Source organism: Ichthyophthirius multifiliis, assembly GCF_000220395.1.
Source record: "Ichthyophthirius multifiliis unplaced genomic scaffold scaff_1120509250870, whole genome shotgun sequence".
NCBI classification, from domain to species: Eukaryota; Ciliophora; class Oligohymenophorea; order Hymenostomatida; genus Ichthyophthirius; species Ichthyophthirius multifiliis.
Genome location: NW_004086420.1, coordinates 31,035 through 57,642, shown reverse-complemented (window position 1 = coordinate 57,642; position 26,608 = coordinate 31,035). Strand labels below are relative to the sequence as shown.

The window sequence follows — 26,608 nt, the reverse complement described above, 5'->3', positions numbered from 1 at the left end:
AAAAGTGAACTTCTTGAAAAAATAATTACATTAAATAAAGGAAAAATATATACAGCTTTAAATCAAAATGCTACTTATATATTAATAGGTGACCAAAATCAAAGGCCTATAATGATTGAAAGATCTAAATAATTATAAATAAAACCTCTAACAGAACAAGATTTTAAAATTTTATTTGAAAAAGTCCTCCAAAAACCATTCTCTTAAATCCAATAAGAAACCGAAAATTTCATTTAAAAATAAAAAGAAGTTCCAAAAGTCTCTTAATAATAGCCATTTTCTCAACCCCAACCTTAAAAAACAGTATAATAAATACCTCAAAAATAATCCTTTTAAAGCCTATAAAATACTACCTAAAACTAAAACACATAAAAAAAAAATACTGAAAAACACCTCTGGACACACAAATACTCACCCTAATATCTCGATAGTTGTGTAGGAAATTTCCAACAAATAAAAAAGATTGAACTATGGTTACAAAACTGGCATTCAGTCGTTATAAAAAAAGAAACTAAAGGCCAATCTAAAAACTGGAAAGAAAATACAAGTGCAAAAGCCTGTTTAATATCCGGACCTCCGGGTATTGGTAAGACTTCAACAGTACGACTTTTGGCCAAAAAATACGAATATCAAATAATAGAATGGAATGCATCAGATGTCAGAAGTAAAAATTAACTAGAATAATTAGTAAAGCCCTTAAGTTCTAATTGCGTATTAGGATAATCCAATAGAAATAATAAAGCGATTATTTTAATGGACGAGATTGATGGAATGTCCTCTGGAGATATAGGAGGAAGCTAATAATTACTCAAAATAATAAAAGAAACTTAAATTCCTATTTTTTGTGTATGTAATGATAGATATAATTAAAAATTAAAATCTATTGCTAACTACTGTTATGATATTAGATTTTTCAAACCGCAAAAACAATAAGTAGCAGCACTTTTAAGTAAAATTTGTGTTTAGGAAAAAATTAAAGCAGATAATCTTGGGCTTGAACTTTTGGCCGAAAACGCTAATTGTGATATTAGATAGGCTATTAATTATTTATAAATGGAATCTTAAAATAAAAATAATAATATTTTTTCAATTAAAAGCTTAAAATTAGCTTCTAAAGATGATATGGTTTCTCTTAATATTTTCGAGGTATTTTTAATTTTTAAATTATATTATATTTATTAAAAATATTATAAAATAGGCTTGTAAATTATTATGTACTCGTTAAAATTTTCAACATATGAACAATAAATAATTAATGGATATGTTTTACTTAGATTATTAAATAATGCCTTTATTAGTCCATGAGAACTATATATCAGCTACAGCATAAAAATCTAACTTTTCAATAGAAGAGCTGGAACAATTAACAAGAGCTACAGAAGTATTTGGATAGGCAGATATAATTTAAAGTTCCATCCTAAAAAATCAAAACTGGTCTCTTTTACAAAATTTGGGATTTTTATCATGTATTTATGTTCCTAATTGCTTTTGTGAAAGACCAAACTAAAATGTATAAATGACTTAACTTTATGGAAAAATGTCATCAATGAAAAAAACATATAGATAAATTAAAGAAATTCGAAATTGTATAGGTTAATATATTTCTGGAAATAGATATAGTGTTTAATTTTAATATTCAGGTGCTCTTTTTGAAATTATTATGAAAGTTTTGGAAAAGGATGGAAAAAACGGAATTAATTAAATTTTATAAATTCTAGAAAATTATAACCTTTCATTAGATTTCTTAAAAGAAAATTTAGTCGATGTATAATTTGGTAAATTTGCAGAAGAAAGAATGAAAAAAATTCCAGCAGCTGTAAAAACTGGATTAAGTAAAAGTTTCAAAAAAAAATATAAAGAAAATTAGAAAGATAGTGATGTAAATGATAAAAATAAATAAAATTATGTCGAAGAGTAGGAAGATATTTATGATTTAGGATAAAATGAAAATGAAAATCTTTTAGAAATAAATATTCTTTGATTATTATTATATATATATATATATATATATATACATATGTATATTTATGCTGTTAATTTTCTTGAATAATTAATATTAAATTATTATAAAAAAATAAAATATATAAATATATATATATATATATATATATATATTTATTTATATAAATATAAATATTAATCATATTAAATTAAAAAATAAAAGATATTATTACGATATTTATAAAATATAAAAATAACTTTTAATTTTAATTAAATAAAAATGATCTTAGTTAGAAATTCCAAATTTTTTAAAAGCACCATTATTTAATCTTAAAAGCAAAAAATTTCAACTATAAAAATTCCTGAAAATTTAAAATATGATAGGCCTTATTGTATGAAAATCAAAATATAATAAAATAAAACAAAAATTAAATAAAAAATAAAGAGGAAACAACTTTAGAAAACGGAATAAGAATATGTAGTGAAAGTTGGCCATCACCAATATGCACGTAAATAATAAAATATATTAATTATACTATAGAACAGTTTAAATAATAAATTAAAGAGTTGCAGCATTTATAAAATGTGGAAGTCGAAGTGAAACATTAGAAACATCAGGAAGTGCTCATTTTTTGGAACATTTGCATTTTAAAGTGATTAAAAAATAAAATGAAAAATTTCAATAAAAAATAAACTAAAATAAAAAAAGGGAACTTAAAAACGTTCTCGTATATAATTAGAATTAGAAATAGAAAATAAAGGAGGATAATTAAATGCATATACATCTCGAGAAAACACTTGTTATACAATGAATGTATTCAAAAACGATTTAGACTGGAGTTTAGAATTATTATCAGATATTTTATAAAATTCCAAATATGAAACCAGTGCTGTAGAAGACGAAAAAAATACAATATATACTGAATTAATAGAAACCTAAAAAAACTTAATGGAAACCACAATAGAAATTTCTCATAAAGGAGTATATAAATAATATTTATATTATATATATAGACAAATAAATATATAAAAAAGGCTTACAAAGGTCATTAAATGGCGCTACCTATATTAGGAGAAATAAATAATATATTCTCTGTAACCAGAGATATGGTACTAGAATATCACAATAGAAATTATTTTGGTGAAAACCTAATAATAATAGGTGCAGGAGATCATGACCATTAAAAATTAGTTGAAAGTGTGCAAACTCACTTCGCAAAAATGCCCAAAAAATCTCCAATTTAAACTTTGCTATAAAATTAGGACATACCAAAGTTTAACAGTGAAGTAAGCTTATTTAAAAAAGATGATGATAGTAAAAATTTAAATTATTCTTTTATGCAAGAAGCTCCTTCTTGGAGAGATCCTGATTATTATTCGTTTTTAATTGTATAAAGAATTTTAGGTGATAAACCATAATCTTTATTAGACATAGAATTATTAAATAGTATGTATATTTATATATGTGTATAATTATTTATATTAACAAAAAAGACTCTGATGTTAATATTTATTAAAAAATGTTGAATTAAATTGAAGGTGTAGAACTTTAGAATGGAGTGTATACACCATATAATGATACTGCTCTTTTTGGAAATTATTATAATGGAAGCCCTGAATCGTTAGGTTAAATTTTGTAGTTATAACAAACTATTTGGTAGAAAATTAGAAACTTTATTACTGATAAGGAAATTTAAAGAGCTAAAAAAAAACTTTATATTGAATTATTTTAACATGAAACCGGAAATGATATTTCTTAAGCAATTGGAAATCATATCCTATATTTAAATAGAAGAATTTTTAGATCTGAAATAGCATATAGAATTGCTGCTTTGAATAAGGATGATATTGTTTAAGCTATTGATTAATGGTGTGTTGATAAAGTAATAATTTTATATTATTTATTTATTTAATTTTTATTATAAATAAGCCTTATTCTATTACAATATGGGGAAAAGTAGATGATTTAATTAATTAAGCATCAAATATTTAATAATAATGATTTATTATATATAAATTATATTTTTGAAATAAATTATTTAATAATATAATTAATTTTTTAAAAAAAAAATAAATAAATAATATATAAAAAATTATAAGATTATTTAATAAAAGATATAAATATTAAATATATATAAATATAAAAAATATATATATAAATTTATATATTTTTATATATATAGATATATTTTTATTTAAAAAGTATAAATATAATTATAATTATTAATATAAATTAATTAAAAATATTCATTATTTGCAAATATTAATATAATTTATATTTTTTAAAATGATATTTTAAATTAATAAACTTAATATTTTATATTAAGTTTATTAATGAAAATCATAATATTATTATGTTTTTGAATAATAATCTTTTATTTTATATAATTCTTTATGAAATTAATTTTAAATTGAAATTCATATTATCTATAATAAAATATAATATTACTAATACTCTATAATGTTTAAATTATATATTTTATTTTTTTAATCTTTACTTTTAAAAAAATAACATATTTAAATCTAAAAGCTTTTAAAATCTTATTATGTTAAGTTTAGAAAACTAAAGTAAAATAATTACATAAAATATTTTATATTAATTAAAAAAATATAGTTGATGAATCTTTGTTATTTGAAAGTGTAAACCTAAACATAAAATAAAATGCTCAAAATAATAATCAAATAGAAGATAAGAATCAAAACCAAAAATAAATAAATTATTAATAATTATATAATTCCTTTTTAAATGAACACAATAATTATAATCCTTTCAAAAAACCTCCAAATTTTTAATTTTCCGAACAACACGAAAAAGCAAATTCGATTGGATAATTACCTAATTTAAAAGAATGGAAAAAAAGAGGTTTTTATTGTATATGTTGTAATTTGCCTTATAATAAAGAATATTTTAAATTATGTTGTGATATTAATAAATTTTCTAAATTAGGAACTGCCTTTACTTTATTTTTTTACTATATAAAATAAATGATTTTTTTATTATTTTTAATGTTCCTTTTATTAGGTTTTGAGTATATTTTTTTGACTAAAATAAATTAAAATATATTTTTTTATAAAAAGTAATTTTATTCTTAGTTTTTATAAATGCAATAAAGAATTAAAAAACTGTGAGTATTTACTTGGGATAGTTTATTTAATTAAAGATTAAAAGATTTAAAAAATCAATTAATATATGAACTTTGCTGTTTTTTGGATTTTATTTATTCTGGTGATTTTATTCAAAATATCATAAGATATAAAAGACAAAGAATGTAACAAAAACTCTTTAAGAAACAGTCATTTTTCTATTCTATTAAAAGGAGTAAAAAAACAAATTGCGAGGAAGAATTAAAAGAATATTTAACAAAAAACTTAATTTATGGAAAAAATATAAATATAATTAATATAAACAGAGTCTTTAAAATAAGAGAATATATAGAATTATAATCTTAAAAAATAAAAATTTTAAATGAAAAGAAAACAGATGAATAAAAAAGAATATTTAAGTTGCAAAAAATAAACCAAAAAATAAAAGATTATGAATAGAAATATTAAAATATAAATTCAGAAAACATCAGAACTTCCTTTGTTTTTGTTACTTTCGAAAAACAAGATGAATGTTAAGAAATAATCCAAAAATATATAAAATATTGGTATTCTATTTAAAACTTTAACTTTTAAAATTAAAAAATTAAGCTTTTAAGAGCTCCTGAGCCTTTAGACATCATATGGGAAAACTTAGAAATCGGAATAAAAGAAAAAATTAAAAGAAGGATAATTAGTTTTTTATTAATAGTAAATATATTTTATTTTTTTTATAAAAAAACATAATAATTTAAAATAAATATTTATTAATAACAAAAAAAAATAGCTTTTCTTTACAACAGCTACTTTATTTTTATTATCAATTATAAGTAAATATTAAAAAATACTCTTAGAAGATATAACTGATGAAGAAACAAATATCACATATATAGTTAATAATTTGAATTTATATTTATTATCAGTAACATTTTCTTGTATAGTTTTAGTAATAAATGTTATTATGTTAATAATTGTAAAAAAATTCGCTGCTTTTGAAAAATACTCAACTTTTACATTATAAAATATTTCCGTAGCAACCCGTTTGACATGGTATTAATTCATAAACACATCTATAGTACCTATAGTAACTTTCATGCTTTTTTTGAAAGGGAAAAGTAATTAAACATATGTAAAATACTTAGCTTAAAACTAATTTTTTATATATATTGGTAATTTTATTTTCTCGCCTTTTTTTACTGTTTGGGAAATCGAATACATATACAAACGTATCAAAAGATATTTATATATAAAAAAAGGAGAATAAAAATGCCAAAAAACATAACAAGAAATGAACTAAATATTCGAAAAACCAGAATTTTTAATATAAGAGTATTACGCAATCGTAAATAATATAATTTTAGGAGGAATTTTTTACAGTTCTTTGTTCAGTATAGGTCTTATTATTAAAGTTTTAACTCTTTTTGTTCTTTATTGGGCTTTTAAATTTTGCTTTTTAAGACATTCTGGGTTTCCAAAATGTATAGGAAATGGACTTAATTATGCAATGTAGGAAGTAATGTTTACATTCCCAGGAATTTTTTTTGCAGGGAATTTTGTTTTCCAAAGCCTTTTTTTAGATACTGATGAGAAAGTAACCATTAGTTCGCCTTTAAATTTAGTTTAGCTGGTTTTTTCAGTACTTTTGGTTATTTTTTCTCAGATTTTCATTAAATTATTTAAGTCTTTAGTATCCAAAAAAAAATATTCTAATAAAAATAATAATTATTTGGATGAAAAAGATATTTTAGGCATACATTATTAATAAATTAATCCAGTCACAAAAAAATTTAAAGAAAATTTATTAACGCCTTTAAAAACTGATTAAATAATTACTAATGAAAATTAATAGTAAGTTTCTTTAAGAATTATTGGATTAGAAAATTATGCAATTGAATAAATATTTTTTTAATAAATGAGATCTTAATAATAAATTTTAGAAGCAATTATAGAAAAAGAGGAAAATATAATAAATAAGAATAAAAAAAAGATTATATATGAGTAGAAAATTAAAAATAATTAAATAATTTATAAATAAATAATATGAATATAATGATTGAAAAAAAAAAAAAAACATACATATATTATAATATTAAATATATATTTATAAATATAATAAGTAAAAAACTTAAATTAAATAAAATATATATATTATTTAAATGTGTAAAAAAAAGAAAAAAATTATTGAAAAAAGGCAAAAATATTACAATTTATAAATAAGGCATTTTAAAATTAATATATTTTAAAAATAAAATCAGTATTGCAAATACTTAAATTTGTATAATAATATATTTTACTAATTCAAATACTAATTAATTAAGTAGATTCTTCATCAATATAATAATCATCATCCTAAAGAAAAATATATATATATATATATATATATATATATATATATATATTTATTATATTTTTAAAAATTTATTTTTTATTTCTTTTATATAATTTAGTTATACTTAAATATTATTATTTAAAAATATTAATATATTTTTTTTTTATGATTATATTAAGTATTAATTATAATGTTAAAATTATGCAAAATGCTTTTATAAACTTATATTAATTTTAAATGTACTTCAATTTAAGATTTTCTATCTTTAAATAACCCAAATATAAAAAATAATAATTTAAGTCCTAAAAACGCAACATTACTAAAGAAGAAAGTCATAGCGAAGAATGGTAAACTTAAGCTCATTCTTTATAAAAAATAATATAAAAAGCTAGTATATATTAATATTACTTATTATAAAATATAGATATGTTTGACATAATGCAAATATATTTGGATTAAAAACTAACATTTCTTAACATACATTATTCACCTGCTAAATTTTTTTATGCTCCAAAAGTTGTATATTAAGGAGACATATACATAATCTAAGATGTCATTACCATAATACAGATAGTCGCAAAAAATGAAAAAATAATCAAAGCTTATGGTTAGCTGCTATATTTTCTTATTTCAAAATATTTGATTCCAAATTTTATTAAACCATATAATAATGAAATATACATATTACCTGCAATTATAAAGAAAATTAAATAATCCATGGGATAATAATTGCTCATATATACCAATAATTAATCTAAAGGATTAAATGTATTTTTAGAATCATATATATATCCACAACTTAATCCACATTAAGAACCTTTTATCTAAAATATATAATATATAATGTATATATATATATATATATATATATATATATATATTTTCTTATATATATATTATATTTATATTTTATTTATGAATTTTTTTACTCTATCATAAGTTGATAAAGCAAGAGAATAAAAAATTAGTACTGATATAGTTAACGAACATATGCCTAGAAGTATTCTAAATGGCGCTAAAACCTTAAAAAGAGTTTACAAGTTATCATTTGAACTATCTTCTAATTCATTAAGACGCGAATTCTTTATATTTAAAATTCTATTTAAATTTATTAAAATAAAATTAAAAAGAAAATCTACCTTTCTTTTTTTTTAATTTGTTTAAATTCATTTTATCACTATTAGATAGTTTAGAATTATTTTTAGCATATTTTCCTTATATAGATTTATATTGTAATCTAACAGAATTTAAATCACTATTAAGTTCATTTTTTTCTTATTTTAATGATTTAGTTCCTTTAATTAAATATAAAGGTAAATTTATTAAACCATAACTTCCATAAATCACCCATAAAATACTACCTAAACAAATAAAGACTGCAAAACAAAAAGATATTGATTATTCTCCAACTTATTTTTTATTTTAAAATAAGCTTTTTTTTTTTTTACCATGCTCTACATCAAATATTTATTTAATCCATTATACTTCGTTTCCTTTTTCGATTGAAGTTCTATTTTTTTATTTAATTATTAGTCCGCTTAGTAATAATATTACAATTATTAAGATAAATACAAACTTTTTTATAAAAATAATTTTAATTATATTATATATATTACAGTATTTTTTAAAGATTTATATATCTTCTAAAAATTAGAGGTTGTATCTAAATAAAATTCATAATCGAAGTCTTTTTGCCTTTATTCGCAATAAAAATAAGAAAAAGGAAGTAAAATAAAAGAACATAATATCAAAAGACCATAACATTCTACACATAAAAATAAAAAACAAAAAATATTTTAAATATAAGTTGATAAAATTAGTTTAAGTTAAAAAAATTATAATAAAATAAAAATTACAGAAAGCAAGTTTTTGCATAAAACTTTAATTAACAACTAAATCTAATGTTTTAAAGCTATTTTCCTTTTTTTTTTTTTTTAGTTTTTATTTTGTAATAAAAAAATTAAAAATATTCTTGATATTATAATATATATATATATAGCATTATTTTTACTTTGTTTTATGTTACTAAAATATCAATAGGAATTATTAATAAACAAATCATACTTACGACTAAACTTAATTAAATTAATAACTTATGATTAAATAAATTAAAAAATTATATAAAATTACCTTAAAATAATAGAAAATTTCACAATAAGATAACATTCAGAAGAATCAATATAATATTTATAAATCATTCTGGCAAACACGAAAAGAATCTATTTAATATATATATGTATATAATTTAAACAAATTGTTTTATTTTATAATTAGATTATACTAAAAATAAAAATCCTAATAAAATCCATGTTAAATACATTCTATATGAAAATTATGAATTTTTGTTAATTTTTATTTTTTGATAATATTAATTTTTTTTATAATTTAATAATAAAATATTAAGCAAATATATAATAATCTTATTTTAAAATAAGCGTTTTTAAAAAATATAAATATTAACAAAGATATATATATATATATATAAATAAAAATATATATTTTTATATATATATAAATATATATATATATATATATTTATATATATAATATTAATATAAATAATATTAAATTATTTTGTAAATTTTAAAATATAATCATATTAATTTAATTTTATAAATAATAAATAGAAAATAAATAAACTACATAATAAAATTATTTAATACAAATTTATTTATTTTAACTTTAAAATAAAATCATTTTATTGGTGGAATAAAAGAAGGAGGTGCATCAAATTATTAAAATTTATGTTTATAAACATCTAATAAGAACCTATAATCTACTAAACCATTTTTTTTATCTGCAAATTCAATAATAACATTATACTAATAAGGTTTTAAATTAATACCTTGTTATTTAAATAATTTATCTAAAATATCAATGACTATATGAACAGGTAATCCTTATTATCCTTATATTGACAAATCTCTAGAACTTTCAGCCTAAATAAATTATTCTAATAATAACTTTCTATTTTTAGCAATAATAATTTAAGTTTTATCATATTCAGAAGATTATTCCCATTTGCTAGGATTATTTTCAATTTCTTAATAAAATTAAAATAAATTTTAAATACCATTTTATTATTAACTATTTATAGAACTTCCAACAGTTTTTCTTAAATCATTATTTTTAATTGATTTTTAAAAATCTAATAAACTCTGATTTATTTTTATAGGATATTTTTTTTAATATTAAGCTTTATTTTATTTATTATATCTATCCTATTTATTTTAATTTTTTTTATTATATATATATATAAATATATATTTTTAACATCATTATTAATAAAAACTGAAGTCCATTCTTATAAATCAATTTTATTATCTTACTTTTAATCTATAAAATCGAACATATCTTTCGAAATTGAATAACTAATTTATTCTTAACCAGTTAATTATTGTATTTATTACATAAATCTTGTAAAGTCTTAAAAATCCATATATCCTTTTTTTTAAGTATCATACTATTTATTAATATTAATAAATATATTTAAAATTTAAAATAAAAAGTACTTCTCTAAAAGCATCTTTTGGAGAAATCATATATTCATATAAAGCTTATTTTAATTAATTAATTCTTTATGAAGATCTTTCTTTAATAGCAATTTCGTTAGGAGAAATTTTCAATAAAGTTAATAAATTTAAATACTTACAATATTAATGTTATGTAGGATCTGCAAATTAAATAATTTATCCTATTTCTTAAGAGGAAAGCCCTAAATTCAATTTCAAAAGAATATTTTTTAATTAAATATTATTAATAATTCCAGTATTTTGAGGATCATATAGTCTAAAATAGTCATGAATATTCTTTTTATTTGCAATTAGAAGTTACTTAAGCTTATTCATTATTTAATATTAATTTGTAATAATATTATTGGGGTAAAGAGTTCTATTTTCAATGCTGAAAATACTATTAAATTATTCAAAATTTAAACATGAATTATCTTATTCAATAGTACTATCGTAATTCGAATAATTATATTAAGAATTATTTGAATGATATTTTTTAAGTTTACTATTCAATAAATTCCATATACTTCTTTTAAGTTTATTTAATTATTTTATATCTGGAAAAAAACTATCCATAGCTTTCGAAAAATTCTCAAAATATAAATTTGGTTAATTTTAGGTAAAAAAATTAAAACCTTCTTTTAAAGAAGAAAAACCATTTATTAATTGTTGTCTTATTTATTCAATATATATATCGTTTTTATCTATTTTTATATAAATATAATTAAAAAAATAATAATAAATAATTATAAAAATATATATATATATATATATATATATATATATTTATATATTTATTTATATATATATATACTCATATAATTTTTAGTTGCATTTTTCCAATCATTAAAAGTTATAAATCCTTTTTTATGAGGATCGAAAAAAGTAAATAATTATTATTCTAGTTTACTTGTTAAATTAAATCCTTCTAAAACCTGAGTAGAATTAATCCATTAAATAAACCTTTTATAAAAAAATTAATTTTTATAATTAGAAACTATATTAAATTATTCTTATAGATCCATATTTTATTTTGAAAAATATACGACTATTTGTTAAATACAATTATTAAGCCAATTTTTTTATGTCTTATTTCCATTTATTTACTATTATAAAAAATTCATAAAATCATTCTTGTCTATACTATTTTTTTTATATTAATCTATAATTTTATACAATCTATCTATATTTTAACTATGTAAGTATTTATTTTCTATATTTATATTTATTTATAGAAATTTTTTCAAATCTTCTTTACTTATAAAACCATCAAAATCCTTATCTACTATTCTAAATGCTTCTTCATATCCAACATCTTTTTTTTTAAATAAAATTATATAATAAAATATTATAACTTTAAGTTTATAGCCATTTAATAATATTTTCTATTGCCTCTTCCTAGAATTTAAAATTATCTAAAAGTACATTTGATGTTTCCAAATTTATCCTTGTAAAAACTGCATTCCATCTCTAAAAATCAAACATTCCGATTTTCAGATAATCTAAATAAGAGAAAATACCGTTTTTAGCGATTTAACTCAATTAAATATTTAGTTTGCTCGTTAGATTTTCCGTAAACTCATTTATAGTAACAAAAGCATCTTAATTTTAATCTAAAAGTTTAAATGCTTCCCATAATGTAATATTTTTTAAACTAAACTATTATTTTAAATCTCTAATTATAGAATATAATTATTTAAAATCTAGTTAAGTATTCGGGAATAATCTAATCAATATATATATATATATATATATATATATATATATATATATATATATATATATATATATATATATTAAATATATTAATTAAATTATAATAAAGAATTATAGTATTAAAATATATATATATTAATTGAAAAAAAAAAGTTACTTATTTTCATCAATATAAGTATATCTTTTTAAAAAAGTTTCCAGATCATATTTATCAATAAATCCATCCTTATCAATATCAATAACTTCTGCATATATTTAAATTTAATCAGGATTTTTATAGAATATACTATTCTATGTATTTTTAATAAAATTACTAATAGATATTTATTTTTTATTAGCATTAATTTAATTTATGAATTTCTACACATCATTCTAACAATAAAGCTTGATATAAGAAATAAGAGACTCAGCAATATACTATAATCCTTAATGAGCATTAGAAATTTTCAAAGAACTATCGATTTTTTAAATAAAAGCAGAATAGTCAATATTCTAAGTGCCTTCAATTTTATCAATAAACCTTCCAATTTTATCAATTTCTTTTAAACTTAAATTTAATCCACATTACAATAGACAAGTCTTGAAATTCGCAATATCCAAACATCCTTTATTTTATTAATCCATTTAATAAAATTTATTTAATAAAGATTAAGGGTCATCGCTATTCATTAATTATTTTTTTATTTTTTTGTACATTTAAATCAACCATTCATCTGGCACGTCTTCTTGTTATGAAGACTAAATTATCCCATTATTTGTTGATTTTATTAATAAATTTATAAATTTATTTAATTATATGGATTTTTAATCATCAGGTAATATATATTTTTTACAAATTCTCTCTGCTTCATATTTACTAGAACAAAGGAGCTTTTTTAAACCATTTACAACTTGATTTTCGGTTAATTCTTAGTCTTAACGTGATAGCTCCATTCTTTTAAATATATCATCTAATGTAAGGTTATTTTTTTCTATTGAATTTCTTATATATTAGATCGGATTATCTATTTATTTTATTTTTTATTTTCATTTAAAAAAAAAAAAAATACTAGAAAATTAAAAATGATTTTTCCATTCATCAAAATCAATAATATTGTCCTTTTTATCGTCTATTTTTTTAAATAATATTTCTACTTCAGAATTTTGGAATTCATAGTCTATTTTTTTTAATGCTTCATGAAATTATGTTATGTCTATTTTACTATTTTTATTTCCTTTTTTACCAAATATTGCTATTATAAGCTTATTAAAACTCTATAATTTTATAATTTTGTTTGTTTTTTTTTTTATATTTTTTTTTTATTTTTACATCATCTGAATTAAGAAGTGTATTTCTAATAAATTTTTAGAATTTTTTAAAAATTTAATTTTCTTGAAATTCAATTTTCTGATTTTCATCTTTTAATTAATTTTCGTTTTCTTTTTTATCTTCTTCCACTTATACTTATTTCTTAGATCTAAAAAAAAGAAAAAAATAAATATATATATATAAAATATAATATAATAATAAAAATACTTATAAGCTTTCTATGTTACATTATCTTTTAGTAATGTATTTGAATAAGTTTTATAAAATTATGATTATTAATCAATTTTAGACATAGCATCAGGGGTTTTCGAATATATAGTTTTTTATTACCAATCTTTTTATATATCAATATTAAGATTTTTAGCAAGCCATTCTTTTGCATTTTCATCAATTTTCGTATAATTTTTTTTCTTTTTATTATATTTTTTTTTTTTGATATATATTTTTTAATTTTATTGTTTTACATTAAATTCATTCAATTTTTCTTCTGTCAAATTTTCTTGATTTTCTAATTTATTTTTTCTTTATTCTATAGTTTATTTAAAAATTCCCTATTTTTTTATTTTTTTTAAACAAAAATATATTACGATAATTAAAAATATTATTTATTATATAATAATACTAATAATTGATTGCATAAAAAATCATTAAAATAAACTGCACATAACCCATTTCTTATAATTAAAGTTCCTAAACAAGGTATTTCTAAAGTAAGGCTTTAATTTTCTTATAACTAAACAAAACAAAAAAGAATATTTTAAAAATAAAAAAAACATACTTATTTTGCTGTTTATTCAATTCTCTATTTTATTCTTTATATAGATAATTAAACAATATCTCTTTCTATTTTCGCAATGTTCGCAATTTCACTAAAAGAACAAATAATCGTTTAAATTTTTCCCGATGTACTGCTTAATACTAACGGTCTTAAACCTGTTTCTCTATATACTGCGCTTTTTAGATTTAATCCCTAAGCGAATTCTTTAGATATAGCAAAAACAGGTTCACGATTTTAAGGATTTCTAACGTTTTCGTTGGTTGTACACTTTTTGTTAATTTAGTTTAATTTAATTTTTCCTTTTTTATATTTTTTACCTGAAGATTCACATCTGGAAATGAAAATGTGAATAAACCGAATTTGGGAAGAATTACTGATCTTCCAACTTATAATTATCTTTAAATATATTTTCCTATTATTATTTTTTTTAAATATATATATTTTAGATTTTAATTTGTATAAATACCTAATGAAAACCATACATTATGTAATATCTCTGGATCTATTACTCCTTATAATTGAAATAATCTAATTTTTTTTTGAGGTTTTATTGAAGTCAATATTATATTTTATTACTTAGAATTATTCATTAATGATACTTCGTTAATTATTTATTATGTTCTTTCAGATGCTTTTGATATTTCTGATTGAATAGATTTGGCCATATTTTTTTATTTTTTTTTATATTGTTAAAAAATTTTATTTATTTTTTTATTTTTGGTTTAGATAGTTAAATTATATAATTAAAAATATTTTATGTAAATAATATTTTTTTTTTATATAAAATATTTGTATTAAAAGACAAATATTGTTAACTTTTTTTATTTTTTTATAGAAAGATTATAATAAAAATAATAGTAATATTTTTAAAGTAATAAAAAAAACTTATAGTTTAAATTAAATAAATATAAAAATAATACTAAGGAAATTTCAACATTTTATAAAAAAAAGATAATATAATTAAAATAAAGATTTAATAATAAAATATTAAATATATAATATAATATTAAATTACTTATTTTATTAAAAAATATTTATTAAAAAAAATTAAATATATATAAATTATAATTATTTCATTAAAATTATTGATAAATACAAAAAATCTAAATAATAATCAAAATATTTATTTAAAACGATATATAATAAAACATTTATTTATTTTTTAAATTTTTTTTTTTTATAAAATTAAAACTAAAATTAGCGTTTTATATATAAAAAAAATATATATGCTAAAATACAATAAAATAGCCTGTACATTAAATAATTCAGCCGCAATAGACAAAAACGGTGAATTATATATATGGGGGTTAGCTAAATCAGGACTATTTGGGACTTAGACAAAAATAAATTAATATCAACCGTATTGTATGAAAATAAAAGAAATGAACAAACAATACAAGGCAATTCATATATCAATGGGGCTAAATCATATAGCAGTTTTAATAAATGATTCAATTTTAGATTTAGTTGATTCTACAGCATCACCATCAGCAAATATATAAGTATATAACAAATTATAATACAATTATATAATTTGTTTGTTTTTTTTGTTTTTTTGTTTTTTTTAAATAAAGAATATATTAAAAGGACATTTAAAATAATTTTTAGAATTATAATAAAATAATACAATGGATATTTTAAGCCATTTTGAGAGTAAAATTATAAATCATAGATACGTCAAAACAGATTTAATCTAATAATTTTTTGATTTACATGATTTTCCTTTTCATGGAATTCCTCCTCCTGAGGATACACCTTAATCTAGAATTAATGAAGATGATTATAAAATGAAATTATAATAATTTAATTTTTAAGTAAAATAAATTTAAGAATAATAAATAGAAGATAATAAATAAGAATTTTTTGATTATTTTTGTTTTAAAAATCCAAACTAATTTAATATTATTTAATATTTTTATTCAACTAATAAAAAACTTAAAAAATCAAAAGTTCTAATTTGGGGATTTATGGAATCTGGAAGATTAGGAATAGATGAAAATTAAATAAAATGTATATATAAATAAATATATATATATATATATATATATATTTATATATATTTATATATTTATATAAACTTGATTAATAAAAAGTACTTAATTAAAGAAGTTATAGTTATAGTGGAAGTTTATCAGATTAAAGTTTTAGTTCAAATTAAAATTATTCATAAGAATCAAATGATGAATAAGGAAGTGATGAAGATGTATTTTTTATTATATTTATTTTAAATATAATACTTTATAATATTTATTTTTAATATAAAATAAGAATAAAAATCAAATTTATGATATATAAGAACTTGAGCTTTAAGATAAAGAAATAATTTATATTGCTTGTGGACATCACCATACATTAATTATTGACGAAAACAATTAATTATATTCTTTTGGTATGGGAAAAACAGGTAAATTATAATAAATAATATATATTAATATAAGCATAATTCTAATATAATAATATAAAATATATTTATAAAAAAAAAATATATAAATATGTTCATATATTATATTTTTTATATATATAGGTTTATTAGGAAATGAGCATTTAGAAGATGTTAAAATTCCTTAATAATTAAATTTAAAATAAAAATTTGTTTAAGTAGCGTGTGGTGCCACACATTCATTAGCTCTAACAATTTCAGGAATAATATTTAGTTGGGGAAAAAACTTAAGAGGTTAATTAGGGCATGGAAATCAAAACGACTGTTTAAAACCAAAAGAAGTTATTTAAAATGATATTATTGCAGAATATATAGATTGTGGTGATTAGCATTCAGCTTTTGTTTCTAAAAATAAAGAACTTTATAGTAAAATTAATAATAAAAAAAACATATATTTAATATAAATTAGCCTGGGGAAATGGTTAATATTATAGATTAGGCCATGGTGTAACAACAGACGAACTAATTCCTAAAAAAGTTGTTGTTTTAGAAGATTATTACGTAACTCATGTAAGTTGTGGTATGAATCATACATTAATAGTTACTGGAGAAGGGTAATAATAAAATAAATAAATAAATAAATATATATATATATATATATATATATATAATAGGTTTGTATATGCTTGGGGTGATGGAATGTATGGAAAACTGGGTGTTTCCGAAGATTGTAAAACACAAACATTGCCCACTAGAGTGGGAATGATATGTAAAAAATTTCGAAAAAATAAAATGTATTACTAGGTAGCAGCAGGCAGTATGCATTCACTTGCCTTGAGTACAAATGGTTAAATTTTTACATGGGGAAGCTCTAAAAGTGGTAATTTGGGAATAGGCTATAATAAGGATATATAAGATTATTATACTTAACCATAGAAAATAAGTATTAAATTAAATAAAGATAAGAATTTGTAATTTTTTAGTTTGCAATATTATTAGGCAGAACTTAATAATAAATTAACAAAAGCCAAAAATAATAATAAAAATTAAATTAATTTAAATGATTCGTTAGATAATATTGAAGTAATTCAATTCAAAATAGATATGTACCCTTTATATATTATAGACAAATAATTAATCTAAAGAGGACCTCCTTCAAATATCATTTTTTGCTAAGCTAGCTAAAATAATTCCTTTTTTTTGGCAAATAATGGATAGATTTTCGCATGTGGAAGTGTAAAAAAGGGGATGTTAATAATAGACCCAAAAAACATTCAAATTATACAAAAAAAGAAAGAATAATTAATTATGAAAGAAAACGAAATTAACCAAAATAATAACAATTTAAATGACGAAAATATGTCTTTACACAATAAATCAATTAGAAATACTAATAGTAAACTAAATTAAAATAGTATAGTGAGTAAAAAATTGAAATAATAAGCCAAAACTAAAAACACGAATGAAATAGATACTGACTTAAATGATTTTAATAGGCCATTTTAAATTTAATATTTCAAAAATAATATAATTAGATATATTTCATGTTCATATTTACATGCAATAGCTATTTCATAAAAGTAATAAAAATTTTAAAAATAAATATATAAATAAAAAAAACTATATGTAATTATATATATATATATATATTTATATTTTAATATTTAAATATATATATATATATTTATCTTAATAACTAAAATGTATAACATTTCATTTTTTTTGATTAAGATTTTTAAAAAAATTAATAAAAATATTATATTAATAATAAAAAAATAGAGGATAAGCGTATGTTTGGGGTAAAAATATATATTATTAATTAGGTGTTGGATATAGTTGTAATTATAATTACATTCCTTAAAAACTTTAAGGTATATTAGAAACTAAGACTATAATAATGAGTGCTTGTAGTGATAAATTTTCAGCTTTATTAACAGACAAAGGTGAAGTTTGGACTTTCGGAACTAGTGATTGTGGTGTATTAGGACATTAAGAGAAGAATTATTATGTTGTCCCTGAACCTAAGATGGTAAACGATATTCCTTAAATGATATATATTGCGTGCGGGCCATAGGGGATGGTAAGTATTTCAGCACACAAGAGATAATTATATGCATGGGGGAATAATATTTATGGATAATTAGGTATTAAAATTTATAGAACAGAAATGAATGTTAATGAATATGATGAAGATAAAAATGGGAAATAGTAAAATAATGAATAAATTAAACCTGAAGAAGTAAATAAAAAAATTGCTAAAAATTAAATAATTTATATACCGAAAAAAGTATTAATTGAATAAGAAAAAGAAGTATTTAAAATATAATATTATATATATATATATATATATATATTATTATAATGTAAAAGGTATAAATAAAATCTGTTGATATGGGAATGTTTCATAGTGTAGCTATAGATAATAATGGTAAAATTTATTCATGTGGATTAAGAATATATTCAGGATAAGCAAATGTTTTTAATGTAGAAGACGCTAAAGGAATCGATGATTAGTTTATTTTAATAAGAACTAATGAATTATAAAATTAATAATTTATTTAAGTATCGTGTTCCGAATATCATACTTTGGCCTTGTCAATATAAGAATAAGGTGAAGAATAGGCAGTAAAAAAAAAAAATATAAATGCATATATATATATATATATATATACTATATATATATATATATATATTATATATATATTTATCCATTTTTATATATTTTTCATTTTTTAATAAAAAGTAATAATATGTATATGCATGGGGATTATGTAATCTAGGAAATTTAATATTTGAAAATTCTTAAGATATTGTTAAATATTATTAACAATTAAAATAAAAACCCTAAAAAAGCTAAGACTTAAACAAATACATAAGCTAAAAATAAATACTATTACCACCAACTAATATTTCTTTAATCTAAAAATTTATACTAACTAATCCTGATAGAGAAATAATAAATGAATTTTACAAAAAATCAATAAAATATGTATCAGCTGGTATTTTTCATAATATAGCTATCGGATCTGACGGTAAATGCTTTGTTTGGGGTTCTTTTTAAAACGGGAAATTAGGTTTAGTTGTAAATAAATAAAACTCTAAAACATAAAATTGTCCTACATATGTGCCTATTATTTAATAATCGGATAATATATATGATGATGATAACTTACTTAATTCCTAATAACATATTAGTGATTAAAGTTTTTCTATGAAGGCTAGTAAGGCAAGATCTTAAAGGAAGAACTTTGACAATTTAAGTAAACAAAAAGACCAAACTTAGAAAGATAATAATAATGAAAATGAAGATGAAGAATATGAAAATGAACTTTTAAATTAAAAGGATATAGAAATTGATATTATTGAGTAATCTTCATATGATTCGGATATTACTACTGATAATTTTTCATCTTTTAAGTCTTAGAGTGATGAATAAATTGTAGAAGATGATGACGAATAGGTTTAAAGTGATAATTAGTAAAAAATTTAAAGTTTAGGTAAAAATATAGTATTTTCTTTTATTTATTCTTTAAAAAAAAAGAAAATATAAATGATATTGAAAATAATTCAGTCAAAATAAATTTAGCTTCATCTTATTTTAATATATAAAAAAAATAAGATTATGTAATATAAATATTTAGTTTTAATATAAAATAAATAAAGGTATAAAAAAATATCCAAAATGAAGAAGATTAATAAAAAGAGGAATATTTAATCAAACAAGACACTATTTTAGAAGAATACTGTAATAATATCTTCTAAGAAAGTTTAGTTTAAGTAGCCGAATTCGAGCGTAGATTTTCCATGTTAGAAAGTAAAATAGACAGTATGCTATCTCAAAAAATAATCGAGAAATGCAAAGATAATTCAGTGGAATTGCTTGAAAATGTTTAATTTAATATACCCGCTTTTATAATAAAAAATATTTAATTATATGAAACTATGTTTAGTTTACTATATCATCACCCTTGTTATATAATAAATTTAGTAAAATTAAAAAAGTTAAACCATTTTTAGTTAAAAATTTTGATTAATTTATTATATTAAAATACTATACATAATGGATGTTCAAATTTTACATTGATAACACTTACTTTATAAATATTTAAATATGAATTTGAAAATTAAATAATTTAGGTTATTTTTTTTTAATTATATATTATATATTATATTTATATATATATATATTAAATAGTTAAGTGATATAAAAAATATTTAAAATTAAAGTCTATTTTGGCATTGTTATACTTTACTTTTTAAAAAATAAAAAATAACAGTGGATTATTTCAAAAAAATGGCTGTTAAAATTATTAATGATATCAATTCAAAAGTATACTCTAAAAGTATTGAATTAAAAAAAAGTGATTAAGTTAAATATTTGTCGAATTCTTTAGATTACTAATAAGGAAATAAAGAGGAAATTTAAAAAAAAGCTACTCTATTATTTGAAATAATTAAAAGTATATAAATAAATGTATATATATAAATATATATTTTTATTTATATATTTTTATTATTATTAATATTATATTTATTTTATTAGGTTTAGCAAAAACTATTGTTTCTGATTTTTAAGATAATTAAAATAATAGAAATTAAATTTTTTCAGATGAACTTATTTTTGTTCATAATAAATTTGTTAAAATTATAAAAAAAACTTTAATTACTAAAGAATTAGATTTAGAATAAGATTAATAATAAAATTCTAACGTAAAATAAATAAAACATTTATATAATTTTTTTTTTACAAAAATTAAATAATAAATAAATATAAAAAACAGAAAAAAAATTAATAAAAATTATAATATATGGAACATAGTTTAGAATAAAAAATAAATAATTTCATTTTTTTAATTTCATATGGATTCTTATTATATATTATTGAAAATTTCGATTATTTTAAATTATAAATAGAATAAACATGCATACCAATAATAAAATCCTAAGTAAACTTAAAAGTACTTGCAGAGTTGTTAGAAAAGTTTATATGCAAAGGTAATATTTATATATAATATTACTAAAAGCGTATATATAAATGTATTTATATATATAAAAAGATACATTTAATAATTGTGATTAATCTTTTAATGACTTAAACTATTTTATTCTTGAAAGAAAATTTAATGATAACAAATCTAAATCTAAAAATAATAATTATGATGACTAATCAAATTAAGATTAATAATTACCTTAAGAAAAACAAAGCATAGATACTTAATTAATTTAAGTTTAAAAAAGTCTTTATTCTTAAAGTGATTTTAGCTTAGCAATAAGTTAAATATAGCATTTAATTAATAATTTTTCTAATATGTAAGAGGAATTTATATAAGTTCCTTTACATATGATTTTTTTGATTTAAAATTTATACGTTAATAATGAAAGTGATAGATAAACTGATAAAAGTTTATTTATTAGAGGTTCTATTATTAAATATAAATAAAAAATATATAATAATTAAAAAAGGAAATAAAGATCCCATTTATATTATAATAAAATATTTATAATTTAAATATATTGATTTAGGTTTATTTTCTACTGAAATATAATAAAGATGTGTAAATATGAAATTATAATAAAATTTTGTTTATTTAAATTATGTTAATAACAAAAACTTAGATGAAAATAACGAAGAAAAACAAATTCCTAAAGAAAAATTATTTAGTATATAAAAGTAGATTTTATATAATAAACACATATTTATTTATTTTCTATAAAAAAAAAGATGCCAAGATTGTCATACTATCATTCCTATATAATATATTAATTTAGAATAAGAAAAACTAATAAATGAATTATAAACGTAAGGTTGGACATGTTCTAAAGTAAAACAAAAACAAAAAAATTAAAAATTATAACAAAAAATAGAATCATTTAAATTAAATTAATACATATAAATGTATAGAATATTCTTGTGGTGAATATATATCAGAAAAAGCTATAAAAAATATAAAAATATTGAAATTTTTTAACTTGAATAAGGTTCTTAAGTAAGTATATTCCATATATTAGAAATCTATAAGCGAAAAGAAAAAATACTTCTTTTAATTTAATAAATATTATATAATTCAACCCCTATATTAAGCGGAATTCGTATGTATGATTAACTTGAAGAAATAAAAAAAAACCAAAACTAAAAGACATTCCAGAACTAAAAGAAAATATTGATAAATTGTTCGAAGTTTTATTAAAACCTTACTATGAATAAATTGAATAAAAAGTAAATGAATCTAAAATTAATTTAAGTGCAAATAAATAATAAACAATGAATAATTTAATGGATTAAAATTCAGATATAGATTAATCGATTGATCCAGAAGAATATAAAAAGAAAGAATTTTTCGATTAATAATTTAATATGTATAAAGAATAACTTAATATTGTAAAAAATATTTAATTTTTTTTTTTTTTAAATAAAAAAAATCGTAGATTTTAATGAAAAGAAAATATCATAGTAAATAATAATAATAATACAAAAAATAATTAGATTATACAAACTCTATTTTAATATAAAACTTAACATTAATTAAAAATAAGTTAATATTATTATTTATTGAACTATATAAATATATATATATATATATATATATATATTATTAATAATTATTCAATTAAAAAAAACAGATTAGATTAAAAAACATAAACTTTTGAATAACTAAAAAAGAATCTTTTAAATGAAAAACAAAAAGAAATTTCTATTGTGCAAAAATTCCTAAATACTGAATAATAAAATAATGAAGTTGAAAAAACTAATTCATAATCATAAAAAAATTTATAATATATTCCTAAAAAACCAGATGCTTTTGCTTATTATACTACATAGAAATTACTTAAAGAAAAAATTTTAGTTTCTATTTTATTTAAAGGAATGAGTATTAATGAAATGTAAAATATAAAACTATATTATTTTTTTTATTAAAAATAAATAAAATAAAAAGTGAATAATCTATAAAATTATATATATTTTGTAATAATACTGGAGGTTTTGAAATATAAATTGTTTATGCAAAAGAAAGTTTTCTAGATTATCTTGCTAAATATATTCCTTAAGTATATCCTACAAGAATTTTATTACATAAAATATATATACCTGCAGTAAATTATTAAGAGTTAAAAAGATTATCTTTGAATAAAACTAAGTATAATTAATATTTATTTTTTTATTTATTTATAATTATATTTATTTAAGTATTTCTTTTTAATCTGATACTATGTAAATAACTTTTAATCTATCTTTTTTTACAAAAATGTTATAAAGATTAGAAAGATAGATAATAGATGTGATTTGAGTTTATTATTTTTAAAAAATAGATTGTTAAATTATATATTTTTTATGTGTTTATTTTAAAAGAAATTATTTATAAAAAAAAATATATTAAATAAATAGATAATAATAATTTATTTACTAAATAGATAATAATAATTTATATATATATATTATTTTTATATTTTAAATTAAACATTTTTTATGGAAATAAAAAAAAATCTTTAATTAATACTATACTTTAAATTATTAAAAATAAAAAATAAATGTAAGATTTTTCAAGTAAATTTAAAAATTTAGTTGATTGTTTAAATAGCACTGGTAAATCACATTTTTCTTTTAAATATAAAAAAAAAACCTAAATTTAAAATAATAATATTTAAATAAAAAAATAAACAATATTCACAAAATAAACTTTTATTAATAATATAGAATTCAGAGATAGATTATTAAAAGTCTTATAATATTTTTATCTTGCTAAATCTTGGTACAAATATGATAACTAATCTCAATACAATCATAATTTTTAAATATATTGTATTTTATAAATAAAAATAATATATATTTATTTTTAAAAAGAAATAAAAAACTAAAAATACCATTTAATAATATAAAAATAGAAACAATATATGACTCCAGAAGATTAATAAGACTAATTAAAGGAATAAATTGTATCCCTAATATAGAAGATTTATTAAGAAATTTAAAAAAATAAAACAGAATATAATAATCATGCTTATTAATTACAAATATATTTTATTTTCTTTTCTATATAGTTGATAATGTTGCAATTTTATCCAAAATAAACTTCCTCAAACTCAATTATAGGGAGATTAAAAAGTATGGTTATTCTTTATGGTTTATAGGTCTGATTTCAGCTTTAGCTTATTATATAATAAAACTTAAATAATCATTTAAAAAAGAATCAGAATTAAAAACTTTAATGCTTAATAATATGACTCCAAAGGAATTTTGTCAAATTGTAATTTATATTACTGATGAAAGGAAAAATTACTCATTGAATATTGCTAGGATTTTAGGAGATATTATTGTTTGTTTATAAAGAAATAATCTACCAGAATATATTCTTCATACAAGATTTAATAGAGGTTTAGTAGCATTTGGAGGACTTTCTTCTAGTTTTATTGCTTTTTATTAATTTTATAGTAAGAATAAAATGTAAATTTCATAACAATAGTAATAGTAATAAGAATAATATTTAAAAAAATAAAATTGAAAGAGATAAAAAAAAAAGATTTTTATTTTTATAAATTTTAAAATAATAAAAAAATTAAATTAATTAATATAAATATTGCATTATTTTATATATAACTTTTTTATATATTTTTTATTATTTCTCCATAAAAAAAAATTTTTTCTTAAAATTTTAATAAAATACAAAACAAAAAAAAGGTCTTTTATTATTTTTTTGCATTCGTATTTATATTTAATTGTATGTTTTATAAAAAATAAAATAAAAATAAATAAAAGTAGGTTATATTTGAAAAGATATTTTTTTTTTATTATTTCATTATTATTTAATTTAATTATTTATTTTAATAATAATAATATTATTAAACATCTTTATTTAAAAAAATATCAAAGTGAATTCATTTTTATTTATATTTTGTAAAAAAAAAAAAAACTTATAAACAATACTTTTTTATATTAATTTTATTATTATTATTTATTAAAAATGCATATTTTATTATTTATATATTTATATATATATATATATATATATATATATTATTTATTATTATTATTTCTATTATATTAATTATTTTATTATAGCATTTTTATATTATAATTAAAAATATATATTTATAAAATAATGAATTTTTTTTAATATATTTCATTAAATATATATTATTTGAAATAAATATTTTATTTAAAATAATTAAATATAAAATTAATTAATATTTAATTATTTCATTTCCTTATATTTTTATAAATTATTAAATTTTTTAGTTAAAAATTTTATATTTGAACCTTTAATAATTATGAGATTTATTTTATATATAAAATGAAAAATTAATATCTAAAATTTTTATAATAAAAAAAAAACAATAAAAATCATTCAAAAATATTATAAATAATATTTCCTTCATTACCAAACTTCAATTAAACTTTACTATCATTACAATCCCATAAAATCGATATTTAAAAATTACTCTACAATAATAATTCGCTAATTTTCTTATTAACGTTTATAGTTTTTGTACATTTGCAATTCATATTCTAACTAGACCCAAAAAAGTTAATCGAGCCCACTTTCCAGATTTTCAAACTAGAATCTTC

General features: G+C 17.7%; 4 protein-coding genes across 4 annotated transcripts, besides 45 other annotated features; 3 read left to right on the top strand and 1 right to left on the bottom strand. All coding sequences in view use genetic code 6, as the record gives it.

Moving 5' to 3' along the window:
* Positions 1–111: 111 nt before the first annotated feature.
* Positions 112–3,943, top strand: IMG5_104890 (mitochondrial processing peptidase beta, putative; the record flags this gene model as incomplete). The annotated part of the gene is made up of 8 exons (XM_004035105.1): positions 112–1,146; positions 1,199–1,202; positions 2,387–2,450; positions 2,507–2,594; positions 2,651–2,923; positions 2,977–3,388; positions 3,436–3,824; positions 3,872–3,943. 8 exons carry the CDS (start codon positions 112–114, stop codon positions 3,941–3,943), a joined length of 2,337 nt encoding a protein of 778 aa, XP_004035153.1.
* Positions 1,989–2,025: a microsatellite.
* Positions 2,080–2,137: a microsatellite.
* A 70-nt stretch (positions 3,944–4,013) lies between the features above and the next one.
* Positions 4,014–4,099: a microsatellite.
* Positions 4,050–4,110: a microsatellite.
* Positions 4,094–4,141: a microsatellite.
* A 1,067-nt stretch (positions 4,142–5,208) lies between these two features.
* On the top strand, positions 5,209–7,066 carry IMG5_104880 (hypothetical protein; the record flags this gene model as incomplete). Its single annotated transcript, XM_004035104.1, has 2 exons — positions 5,209–5,719; positions 5,826–7,066. The coding sequence occupies 2 exons, from the start codon at positions 5,209–5,211 to the stop codon at positions 7,064–7,066; spliced, it is 1,752 nt and encodes a 583-aa protein (XP_004035152.1).
* Positions 5,601–5,641: a microsatellite.
* Positions 7,067–7,299: 233 nt separating the features above from the next.
* Positions 7,300–15,331, bottom strand: IMG5_104870 (hypothetical protein; the record flags this gene model as incomplete). The annotated part of the gene is made up of 20 exons (XM_004035103.1): positions 7,300–7,371; positions 7,595–7,715; positions 7,760–8,175; positions 8,281–8,433; positions 8,968–9,116; positions 9,208–9,271; positions 9,363–9,426; positions 9,482–9,570; positions 10,626–10,814; positions 10,864–11,567; positions 11,678–12,178; positions 12,219–13,583; positions 13,629–13,833; positions 13,889–14,036; positions 14,096–14,298; positions 14,353–14,439; positions 14,511–14,933; positions 14,984–15,078; positions 15,133–15,194; positions 15,243–15,331. 20 exons carry the CDS (start codon positions 15,329–15,331, stop codon positions 7,321–7,323), a joined length of 5,178 nt encoding a protein of 1,725 aa, XP_004035151.1. The 3' UTR covers positions 7,300–7,320.
* Positions 7,382–7,430: a microsatellite.
* Positions 8,181–8,259: a microsatellite.
* Positions 8,198–8,268: a microsatellite.
* Positions 9,691–9,729: a microsatellite.
* Positions 9,707–9,741: a microsatellite.
* Positions 9,797–9,912: a microsatellite.
* Positions 9,817–9,901: a microsatellite.
* Positions 11,618–11,676: a microsatellite.
* Positions 12,597–12,669: a microsatellite.
* Positions 12,601–12,682: a microsatellite.
* Positions 13,840–13,886: a microsatellite.
* Positions 13,857–13,886: a microsatellite.
* Positions 14,050–14,094: a microsatellite.
* Positions 14,051–14,091: a microsatellite.
* Positions 14,280–14,336: a microsatellite.
* Positions 14,286–14,336: a microsatellite.
* An 872-nt stretch (positions 15,332–16,203) lies between the features above and the next one.
* Positions 16,204–16,232: a microsatellite.
* A 445-nt stretch (positions 16,233–16,677) lies between these two features.
* Positions 16,678–16,741: a microsatellite.
* Positions 16,691–16,734: a microsatellite.
* A 102-nt stretch (positions 16,742–16,843) lies between the features above and the next one.
* Positions 16,844–21,249, top strand: IMG5_104860 (hypothetical protein; the record flags this gene model as incomplete). The annotated part of the gene is made up of 11 exons (XM_004035102.1): positions 16,844–16,858; positions 16,935–17,070; positions 17,191–17,472; positions 17,516–17,660; positions 17,721–18,296; positions 18,444–18,626; positions 18,826–19,285; positions 19,417–19,671; positions 19,790–20,543; positions 20,618–21,183; positions 21,242–21,249. Coding segments are annotated over 11 exons (3,380 nt in total), but the record flags the coding sequence as incomplete, so codon positions are not given.
* Positions 17,075–17,155: a microsatellite.
* Positions 17,688–17,716: a microsatellite.
* Positions 18,678–18,730: a microsatellite.
* Positions 19,367–19,400: a microsatellite.
* Positions 19,695–19,750: a microsatellite.
* Positions 19,695–19,768: a microsatellite.
* Positions 19,698–19,750: a microsatellite.
* Positions 19,744–19,781: a microsatellite.
* Positions 20,331–20,374: a microsatellite.
* A 252-nt stretch (positions 21,250–21,501) lies between the features above and the next one.
* Positions 21,502–21,540: a microsatellite.
* Positions 21,534–21,561: a microsatellite.
* Positions 21,538–21,588: a microsatellite.
* A 2,014-nt stretch (positions 21,589–23,602) lies between these two features.
* Positions 23,603–23,637: a microsatellite.
* Positions 23,638–24,183: 546 nt separating this feature from the next.
* Positions 24,184–24,230: a microsatellite.
* Positions 24,231–24,837: 607 nt separating this feature from the next.
* Positions 24,838–24,892: a microsatellite.
* A 1,115-nt stretch (positions 24,893–26,007) lies between these two features.
* Positions 26,008–26,068: a microsatellite.
* Positions 26,009–26,099: a microsatellite.
* Positions 26,021–26,057: a microsatellite.
* Positions 26,065–26,100: a microsatellite.
* Positions 26,101–26,166: 66 nt separating this feature from the next.
* Positions 26,167–26,207: a microsatellite.
* Positions 26,208–26,608: the final 401 nt, after the last annotated feature.